At 37.4% G+C, this 11,823-nt stretch overlaps 1 protein-coding gene across 1 annotated transcript; it reads right to left on the bottom strand.

The window, feature by feature from the left end:
• Positions 1-4,783: 4,783 nt before the first annotated feature.
• On the bottom strand, positions 4,784-6,139 carry LOC139738424 (uncharacterized). The gene has a single exon (XM_071649060.1). The coding sequence runs from the start codon at positions 6,137-6,139 to the stop codon at positions 4,784-4,786; it is 1,356 nt and encodes a 451-aa protein (XP_071505161.1).
• Between the last annotated feature and the right edge of the window lie 5,684 nt (positions 6,140-11,823).

Genomic DNA, 11,823 nt, shown 5'->3' with positions numbered 1-11,823 from the left:
ACATAAAATGGAGGTCCCGTGTATGAGAGAGTACAACTCATGCACGTAAAAGATCCCGCTTCATTTATTCATCGCAAAGAGCAGGGTGTTTAACCCAGTGAAGTGGTCCCCCACCTCACATCCAACTGGACCCCATGGAAGACCAGCTTAGTGTAGCTGAATATGGGCTATCCAGCAATCTTCTCAGATGGAAATGAACACAAAAAACCCAAGCTCATAAAGACACTATCTCAGTTACGAAGTTTGCCAGAATTTTTTTCCCCACAAGAACGCTAACTCATACCAGGGGACTCAACAACGAAGTTTGCCAGGACACTATTTCATGAGATCGCTAACTCACCTGTGTCCAGGAGACTCAGTTACGAAGTTTGCCTTGACATTTTTTCACAAAAATGCTACGAAGTTTGTCTGGGCTAAGATTTCACGAGAACGCTAAGTCACCAATTGCTCGCCAGGAGACTCGAATTTTGCTGGTATACGATTTTACCAGAACCCACAGAAGGCACGAAGCAGCATTCTACCTTCACTGCGCTCCTGTTAAGCTAAGTACCTAATAGAAAAGTGTTAAGGCCATGAAGAGATGCATAGAGTTTGAATAAGTATAGCTCCTTACAACCTTACAAGTTTAGCTCCTTGCAACTGAGGTCGTTGGCTCATAACATTTCCAGTTTGGCTATTCTTTGTCATCTCGCACAATAACTCGGAAGATACTGGTAGTCCATAACGAGCTGAGATTATTCATGTAGAAAACATTCGTGCCGAAGATGCATTTATGCACCCCATGACAATCAGGCCTTAAGGAGAAGCACTTTGTCTAGCGAGCAAAGATTTTTTGTGTTGTTTGCAAAATACTACGATATGTGTACTCACTTGTGTTGTGTGACGAATTTGTGATAAAAGTGGGAGCATTGTGCCGTAAAGAAGACGGATTCCGAATACCGGAGAGCTCGCCTTCAGGCAATTCTGAAACGAAATCACTGACGGGCAGAATCAAAGCATATTGAACTTCCTTGAGGTACATTTGTGTTTTAACACAATGGAAAAAAACAACAACTTCAGTTTGTTTTTATGTTTTCTGTTTAGAATGTTTTATGTATTGTGTATAAGGCAGCTGTAATAGATGCCATTGAAACTGTAGTCAAGTCAATTCAAACACATTTATTCCATTCAGATCAGATCAATCACAAAGACGCATTTACATTTGTACATGGAATACGATAGCTTTACAGTGATCTCACAAGGACATGTTATTAGCTATATTCAGCATGAAAGAATTCTTCACTTAGTTTTCCTCGTCAATTTTATCAGGATGATGTATTTTTGTGATGTCATTGAAAAAGCATAATCTGAATCATTGTAATCACTCCATCAATTTCTTGCCAGTATATTTCTACAATAATAGTGTTTATTTATTTGTGATTTGCCAATCGACTACAAATTATGCAATGTATACACGCCAATTATCAACACCAAGGTGCCTGAAAAAAAAGAAAGCAATTACGGCAATAATTCCCCGAATGCATCTGACAAGAAATGCAAAAAAAAAAAAATAATAATCATAATTATATGATATTAGCATTCATTATTACAGTATTTTAATGAACGCCGTGCGTTTGAATTGGTAGCAAAATGTTGGAAAAGATATTTTTTCAGTGATTCTTTATTCGAATTTCGTTCAGTGCCCCAAAATTCACATTCACATTCACAAAAGAAAACATTGTGCAAACACAAACAACATTATACACAAACATTGTCAATCTATTATGTCAATCTTACAAATTTTCCACTATATAGCATATGGCTTGCATATGGCTTGCTATAAAAGTAGCTCTTTGTACCACATATCGTACATAATGTGTGTGTGTGTGTGTGTGAGTGTATGCGTGTGTTTGTGTGTGTATGGGAGGAATGTGTTCTTTATGAATCACATCTTATCCTTGTTAAGAATTGAAGAAGACTGCCAAATGCCAGTATGTACATTGCGATATTCGGCACTGCGAGAGCCGCATGGATGTCTCATGATAACTTGATTGATTCAATTTGATTTGATTTGATTTCTGAATTTGTTTTTGCGTACATAAATGAAATACAAAGTCGATTTACTTCGTAGTGCCGGAGAACGATGGCGTAAAAAAAAAATGCGGATAGATAGGGCTCGATATACATCTATAGTAACCAGGACCGTGTGTATGTGCAGTGAAGCAAATCGCGGAAAGTGGCCTCCTCTTGAATATAACTGCGGCTTTATACTTACAAGGATGACATAGTTCGGGTTAAGGTAGGGCTACAGGTTTCCAAATTTCTTAGGAATTAGATTAATTGATACTAAGAGGAATTCAACATCTATTTGATTGAAATCGGTTTTGAAATAGCTCACATAACAAAAAAAAGGTCCTAATAAAAGGTGGGGCGCACATTTTATTAAGACCACATTATTTCACTTTGTTTTTGGATATCACAGCCTTTTCGAAAACGATTTTCATCAAATAAACTTTGAATTCCTCTTAGAATTGTATGCTCTTTAATATTTCAGAAGTTGTTTCTAATTATCTCTAAAAAGTGAAAATCTGAATCCCCCATCTCAAGCAAAACTATGCCATCCCTGTTAAGCCCTACAGCCGGGAAGGTGTATTATTGCTTTCACTTGTGTCAGTTTTTACAATGTTTAATGTTCATATTTTAAATAAATACCTGAGACTGAAATATATGATAAATGACTTGAAAAACATATTGTAACTGTCTAGTCTTCTGTCCTGAATGACTTAATTGTCTAATGTTATTAAATAGTCATGAAATAAGAGAAGAAAGAGGACCCAACTGGAACCTGATAATTGAAGTACTGTGTTCATTGTATTTGTGTATGTATGATCCTTAATTTTCAAATTGTTTTGAAACACTTTTGAATTTGAATATGAATGGGACTTCAGGGAAGCTCATGAATCATTATTGAGTTTATAAAGGACTCCAAAAGAGAGATGTACACACTAGTGAAGAATGTTAACCAGTTGTAAACTTGTGCCAACATTTTCTTTGGTAAATCAATATTTGTCAGTGGATGCACCCTCCTCTACACGAAGTATTTTTTTACTGACTACAACAGAACTGTATGATATTTGTGTTAAATTTCTATTGCAATTATACACGAACATTGTACTTCCATTCTGTTCGTTTGAAAAAAAAAATGCAATCAAGTCTGAACAAAAAAGCGAAAACAAGCCAATGTCGTTTGTCCCGTGTCTCTCTCCCTTTTTTTCTGCCCCCCCCCCCCCCTCTCTCTCTCTCTCTTTTCACAAATGAACGGAAATAAATGCAGAAACTGACCTAATGGCTAGCATATTTACCTGCAACACAGGTGTTCAAACTGAGTGGATCACTGGATCACAGATCAGCTGCTGTAGTGTAAACGAAAATGTTTTTATTCCTATCTCCCTCTCCCTCCCTCCCCCCCCCCCCTCTCTCTCTCTCTCTCTCCTTCTCTTTCTCTCTCTAGGGAGGGATGAGGGGAGAGTGCCATACGTTAACACACGTTATCGCAAATGAATTACTGAAAATGAGTTATCGGCATTGAAAATGCTGGTTGAGCTAAGCGGTTTCCCTGGATGAGTGCGTACTTAACGTGATCAGCCATGTGACAACAATTTACAGACACGTGAAAAGTTCAAAAGCAGAGTATTGTCTTTTTTTTGTCATGATACTCAACGTCGATTACGTAGACCATAAGTATGAACATCCTTCACTTTGTGCATTTGCTTGCTATAGGAGGTCCCATCATATTAAAGTTGTTTCTATCGATCTTCCATTATGTTCGGAGCTCCTCTGAGCACAACATCACTCTTCAAGCAGTATGGCCCTGCTAGAAGTCCTGAATTATGAATTTGCTGATTCCTCCAAAAGTAAACTGTATCATAAACAATGCGGGAGACCGATATCTAGCACATGTTGGGCAAATTCTTTAGAATGGACTGCTTGCACAGTTCTTTCATCCAAACACAAAGATGTCTCGTCTTAAGCAACTCAATGCGGAAATTATATCATGATCATTTTCTTGATATAGCGTGGTGATGTATTAATGTTTTCCTTCTGTATTGATTTTTTAAAGGATTTTTGTTGTAAAAGAATTTAAACGTTCAAAACCAAAGTATAGATCTTTTCTTTAACTGCTGAATTAGTGTGCCTTAACTGAAACAAAAATAATAGTATGGCAAGCTTTGAAATTACAATATAAACTTCTTTTTTTTTATTTGTCATATAGAGATAGACAAGATAGACCAAATTTTAAATAATGACTTTAAGACATACGGAGTTAAAAAAAAAAAAAGATTACACATGACGACATAGAGCTATTAATGTGAAGAAAAATACATAAAAGTAGAATATATGAAGCCAGGGGGCATTTTAAAGATTCAGGAAAACTTTGACCCCGTTTGAAAAATGTTCGATAGTTATCGTTTGTTGTAGATTTGGGAAATAGAAGTAAATAAAGCTTGAAACCACATGAGTTGATTTTTATTCCTTATGTTAAAAGATTTCAAGTACCTATCAAATTAGGATGCCACAGGCCAACACCCCTCTGTTATTTCCATCTCCACAATGTCTTTCCAAGTGAGCTATTAACTTTCACTTGAAACAAGAGAATAATGTCGTTGGTTATAGGAAATATCAGACCTAAAACAGGAGGTACTGTTATCACTCCTCATCTTTTCATCCCAAAATGTAGCTGGTCTGTCAAAGAGAATCACTTACTCCTTTCCAAATCTAATGATCCTTGACAAGTAAGACCATTTCATAAACAGTTTCGGAGTGACTGGACTGGTTCCGGAATATCTCGGAATCGACACAGCAGGATGTTCTTCATAACCCTACGGAAAGCTGGCATGGTCCAGGCGTACAAGATCGGGTTGATGCAGCTGTTCGCCACGACCAGGAGGTTGGCCCAGGGAATGGCGGGGTCGCTGTTTGGTATCATCATGCAGAGAGCAAAAGGGAACATACAGACAAAGAATGTGAACACCACCAGCACCAGGCGTTTAGTAACGGCGATGTGATGGTGAGATTCGCTCCGCGACGACTTTCTAGAAAGGCTAGAAGAACATTTGCTGAGCTGAGGTTCAGGAGGAACTGACTGCCTCGGAGACACGTCTACTGGTTGTGAGCAGCAGGCATTGTCTTTTCGTGGAGATGGCGAACTCCTCTCTGATTGATGAGCATCTGATTTTTCCATTGTCACGTCTGACTTCTCTTCAAAGTACGCTGAATTGGTGAAGACATGAGAATGAGAAATATTACCTGAACTAAGCTGCAAATCTATGATCTTTTCCGTGTCTTTACAATTGTTATTTGAGTAGGCATCGGACTTCCTGGAGGCGTTGTTCACATTTTCAACTTTGCCGTCGGAACATCGACTCCCATTATCGTCTGATGCATTTAATCTTTTTTTCATGAATTTGTTGTGGCGTTCGATGAACCTAAATATTCGGAGGTAAATTATGACAATCGCAAAAAACACTGGCATTATTACTCCAAAGGCTGGAATCAGGCTGTAGTAATCAGAGTTCGGAAGAGTTGTGTCCTGCTGGCAGGTCTTATAATTCTCCGAGTAACCCAGATGGACGAGCCCGGCCACGTGAGGTATGATGACCAGAAGAAACGGATACACCCATGACATGGTGACCATGATGCAGATGTTACGCAATCTGTAATGGACGTAGAAGTGGTACGGTGAATGCGTTAAGTGATACCACCTGCAGTTTGCGATGAGTGCGAGGGTGACGACGCTAGTACCGAGACAAGTCAGCGTCACCGTTCCCGTTACGGTGCACAGCCAGTCGACAAGGGGCCAACCTTCCCGGGCCAACATCGCCACGATGTCGAAAGGAAGAAAGAGGCATGTCACGAAATCGGCAACGCTGAGATTAACCACGAACCAGTTCGTCGGCGATCGCAGTTTCCGTGAGCACAAGATCGACATCACGACGAGGCCGTTTCCAATGATTCCGACGGTAGTCACAATGCAGAGGGCAATTGCTATGACAACACGCTGAGGATAATTTTCGAACACATACAATTCTTCAGTCGCATTGGAGATAGTAAAATAGAGTGAAATACCAGCAGTTTCCACTAGTGCGAAACTTCCACTCATCATCAACGTCTTCATATGCCCCTGAAAAGACTTACTCAGTACGTTGATGAGTCAACTCGAACTGTCGAGATAGTTCCTCAGGTTACAAACAAATTTCTTTATCAAATGACATTGTTAAAATCATACGCGGCATGAACCTCTCCACCTAGTGGCTATGAGAAACTTGGAAGACGGCATATCCGCTATTTATAAACTAAGTTATTTCCGCCACACCCAACCAGTGGAGGTCAATGCCATCAAATGATTCCTGAATTTGTCCTAAATGAACGCATTGTGGTGACAAGGTTTCCTTCAGGGTATCATCAGGAGGAGATAAATGAAATGTTCGTTCACTAATAACAGATTTAACGATCAATTTGTTAGGTAAACGGTGCAGACTAGTAGTGACAAATACCCCTACTGATGGTTAATCATCAATGAAAGGCGGGAAGAATTCATCTCCCATGTTTATATCACGCCAGTTTCACATGGCCATCATGCATCATCTTCATTAGGAATTCGTGGTTTCTGTTGACATTGCTTCAACACTTTTAAGCACATGTTTAACTATATTTATGGTCAGAAAATGCACTGCAACGAGATATTTACAAATCCAATGCAAAAAAAAAAAAAAAGTAGGAGTGAAATGTGAAAGCGGATTTTCAATTGTAAAAGTTTTAATACTTAGTGTAAACATGATGAAGGTTATTGGCAGACCATCACTACTGCATTTCACTCGTGATACAGAATAAAAATAAGTACCGACTGTGTACTTAATGTCCCATGGCATAATTCCTTTCGGTACATCTCAGGATGGCCAGATTAGGTGTTGAATAACAATTTAAATCAATGTTTATTGGTAGTCATCAACCGGAAGGGGGAAATCTCTTTACGTGTACAATATGCTCTTAATCCTATTCATCTAGAAGAAACATTCTCTTCAAACTGCTTTTACTCACCAAATTTACCTATCTCAAATTTCAGGGTTTGATAAAATAGTCAAAACCACTCTAGGAGCAGAGAACTATGATACAATAACTGTCGTGTTACAATGTGGAAACATCGCAACATGGTCATCGAGAGTCATACATGTACTTACCCAATTTTAACTGGTTGGATGCAAGGTTTATGTTTTCATCTGCTAATGTTGTTCACACACTGCACGAATGTCACAGAGCATGAGTGACGTGATTCCTATGCCGGGATGTTGAAAATTACCTTTGATTCTTGAGCAGCCTATTCCGACCATGAGGGGCAAACAAACCCATATCACCGTGGTGACAGGATCGGACAGCTAAACCAACTCCGAGGTACAGTGTTTGCTGATGATTGTTTCCATCTACCGTTGGTAGAAATGATATTCTTAATAATAAAGGCTTACAGGGAACGACTGCAACAACAATTGTTACATCGGCTGATGGTCAATTGCTCCACGTACCTCTCTGTAATTTCACCTATTAAAAAGTTTTGTTGTTTTTCTCAGGTTAATTTGATTGGGAAAGGGACACTTGCAACTGATATTTTGCCTCATTAATCTTACATCTAAAAGCAATTTAGATCAGAAGAGGAGTAGGTGGGGAGCGTTATATGTCGAACAACATTCTGTTTAGATGGTTGCTTTTTACAAGGTCTACCCTTGTTAGGCAGACAGGTATACGACCAGTAGAAATGTCATATTGTAAGGTGTAGTGTTGTATTTGCCTCTGGATGAACGATTCATGTCTACAGTCGACATATTATAAGATGTTTATCCTCTTGTGCTTGGGTTTATCATAAAAGCAAAAATAACTGGTTGCACAACAAATATTAGGACTCATTTCATTACCCATCGAAAGTGCAGGAAGCCTACTTTTATTTTGTTTCCCTTTTATCTTGCCGTTTTATCTTACCCTTACCTGAATATTTTTCCTTTATCGAAACAAAAAGTCAATCTCATGCAGGGCATGGTATACTGACTATAATGACCTGTTCCTTTCGTAGGTACCTTTGTATGTGCTTTTTCTTATTCGTTGTCTGCCCAGAATATTCATTTTGTTGTGTCCTCACTCCGTTGCATATTAAGCATGAATATCGATTCAATTATACTTTCTTCCTTACATTTATTTCGAAAATGAGTGAACGTCATGAAAAGAAAATGGAGCAATAAAAGTGCAATTTATACTACATACATAACAAAATGTTATCGTTGTAAAACATTCAATTCAACTCAATTCAATTCAAACTTTATTTCATTTTTCGAAAAAAACAAACATTTCACTTTCTTTGGTAACAGAGAATAAGGTTACATATAATCAAAACAAAGTAAAATTGAAAAGAGAACATAAATGTGGAATCTTGGGGTAACAAATAATGTTGTAATGAAAATTGACTGAAGTGATATAGACGATATAACATTACACAAAATATCGAAAAATGGAGGGACCCACTAGAAAGGCAATGCTTGTAGAATGTGGGCCCCTAAGGTACAGAATGTCAATAGAAAATGGACTGATGCAAAAAGGGGAAAAAAGATTGGGAATAAAGTCAGATTTTTAAAAAAAGGTCTTGAAGCCCAATAAGAAGACAGAGTAACGGACAGACACACATACACAGGCGAATGAACATTAATCGAGACTGAGACGACAAAACTTATGAAAGGGGATTTAAATACAAGACAGAGGGAGACAAGATTGACATAATAGGAAGACAATACATCGGACAGAAAGGAAAAACAGATCCAGCGATCCTCGACAGAACTATATCGAAAAAATAATGGGATGCGTGGAAGGGATACAGAAATATGGAAAAATAGAGAGAAATAGATGCGGAGGTAATACAAGTAGAATTGAATCTACTCAGTAAGTGTCTCAGGACAACAGGGACGAGAAAATATGTGACAGTATAATTATTATTGGTAATCAAAATTCTTCGAAAAAAATTAAAATGAGCCAACAGGCTGATTCACTTCTGTAGGAACATAAAATTGCAATAAAAAAACTTTAATCTCCTTTTAAATGAAAATATAGAAGGTGAATTTTTAATGTCATTATTCAGAAAATTCCAATAAGGTGGGCCAGTATAAATAAGTGTGTTCTTTATAGCAAGAATCGTTCGTAAGAGAGGTAAGTGAAATTCATTGGAACGTCGAGTGGGATATTCATGGAATGATTGATTTCTTTGAAACATTGAATCGAAAATGGAGGGGAGTGAGTTGTTGCTCTACGTATACATAAATTGCCCCAAATTAAATAAATATACATCTTTAATTTTTAGCAGCTTATTAGCGGCAAATAACATATTGGAGTGGGAGGGTATGAAAGGATAACTGATGACACGGAGAGCTTTCTTTTGTAGAAGGACAACTCTATCCAGTAGGTTCTGGTGAGTGTTGCCCCAAACTAAAACACCATAATTAAGATATGGCAATATCAATGACGAATATAACATAAGTAATGATTTTTGTGGGATATACAATTTCATTCTATTTATAACACCTATATTACGTGAGATTATGTTTGATATATAATCAATATGTAACTTCCAGGAAAGTTTATCGTCAACAATAATTCCAAGGAATTTAAAATGTGAAACTCGTTCTAAATGAAAATCATTCAAAACTATAGCTGTACTCAAAGTGTCAACAGTATTACTAAAATTCATATATTTCGTTTTTTTGGTATTCAATGATAATTTATTGGCTCTTACCCAATTATTCACTTTTTGTAATTCCGTATTGACTCTTTGAACAAGAAAATTAACATCATTGTGGGCAAAAAAATACACTGGTATCGTCAGCAAAATGGATAAAGGACACTTACATCGGATGCCTGACAAAAATCATTGATATAAACAATAAATAAAAGTGGCCCTAATAAACTTCCTTGTGGAACGCCAAAATTAATTAGGTGATCCGAGAATCCTCTCGGATCACCTATTGTATCTGTACGGATTCTTTCTTTCTTTCTTTCTTTCTTTCTTTCTTTCTTTATTTCTGGACAAAAGTTGTGCAGAGGTTAGCTCAGAAAGTGCATTGCCTACCAATGTCAAACTTATACCATATATGTATCATGTCGCAAAGACGACAGCGCAAGTAAAATCATAGTGATCAGTCGACCGTGACGTCACTATGACGTCATTATATGAAAACACATTTTCATGCATATCTCATTAATGAAATGGAATATTTCAATGAAATTTACGTCACATATATTTCAAGTCAAGCGGATTTTACTCATATTTTCAAAATTCATTTTTATTTCAAAAAGCGCGCGTACGCGCGCGTTGAAATATTTGTATGCTCGAATCGAGCTCAAATTTTTTTTGCACACGTTTCAGACCATTTGAAGCATTTTTTGAAAAATTGAAAAAAATGGACGGACGCGTACGCGCGCGCACATATTTGCACGCACAGCTAATATGAAATAGAAATTTTCAATTTTTTCACAAGAATCGGATGTCGGAAATGTCAAGGAATATTTCTACCAAGTTTCAAGTCAATCCGACTCAATATGACGTCATACGGGCCCGTCAAAGTTGAAATTCCGCGCGCGCGTCAATGGCGATATACAGTGCAACGATGCCAAAAAAACGCCAATTTTAAATCCGATTTTACTCGTCAGGATGGACGGTAACCCCCCATTTTCTTTACATATTCTGAAAGCTGATGAGTTGGACATGTTATTTCATGGGTTGGCAATGCTGGCAAAATGATTAAAAGATATCAAATTTCTTAATAAAGTAAAAAAAGTAAATTTTCAAAATAACATCATCAAATTTCAAGTTCACTCGAGCGTATCTCACTTATCCTTTGCCAATTTACACCCAGATTTCAGTATGTTGTAGCTTATTGAATGATCTTTCATTCATATCCTTACAACATTTTGATTGGATGACGGCATCACTTCGTAAAATTGGATTGAAAGTAATATTGTCAAATTTGACCAGTTTACGTGTTATCTCTATGGGAGAGCAGTTTTTCTGGCAGTGAAAATTGACATGACTCTCTTTTTCGAGCACTAGCTCACTTATGCTTCGGTGAATTTCTCCCAGATTTTAGTATGTTGTAGCTGAGACTTTGGGCTATCGTAAGTGTGCCCTTCATTTTTTCATACGACGTCGGCATCACGTCGAAAAACTTGGTTGAAAATGGCACGAGGCTTCGATGCAGCGTCATTTTGCTTAATACACAGGGCCTATGGAGAATGAAATAGGTCATTGCGTAGCGCATCCGACTCGTAATCCTAAGGTCCCTGGTTCGAGCCTCACCCCTGCCAATATTTTTTTTTTAAATTTTTTAAACACTTTTTTCTTCTTTTTCTTTAGTTAATCTTAATCTCCCTTTCCTTACTTTATCTTTTTCTGATTTTTTTATGCTTCTCCTTCAAATTTCTATAAAATAACATAATTTTTTCTTTATTTTTCTGTCTTTCTACTACTTTCTGTGCAATAGATGAACAACAACAATGGCTATCAATCCCATATTTTGCACATGTTTAGTACATGTCAAGTACATTATTTCATAAAATAACAACTACTTGATCGGACACCATCTTGGGTATGTAAATTAGGGTCAAAGGTCATAAATGTTTCATCCTGTATCTTGGTGAATACATGTCCTATCTTTCTCATATTTTGCACACGCGAAGACCATGTTACAAGAATCATTTCATAAAATAATCACTTTTTGCTTAGACGCCATCTTGGGTGTGCAAAGTGAGGTCAAAGGT

Source organism: Diadema antillarum, unplaced genomic scaffold (genome assembly GCF_040938485.1).
Source record: "Diadema antillarum isolate AM-2024a unplaced genomic scaffold, OU_Dant_1.0 seq00000740_RagTag, whole genome shotgun sequence".
Taxonomy (NCBI): domain Eukaryota; kingdom Metazoa; phylum Echinodermata; class Echinoidea; order Diadematoida; family Diadematidae; genus Diadema; species Diadema antillarum.
Note: the sequence above shows the minus strand (reverse complement) of the source record. Positions and strands in the feature narration are given on the sequence as shown.

Bases quoted from the DNA above. Each gene is read 5' to 3' on its own strand.
- LOC139738424 (XM_071649060.1), bottom strand. From the start codon at position 6,139: ATGAGTGGAAGTTTCGCACTAGTGGAAACTGCTGGTATTTCACTCTAT.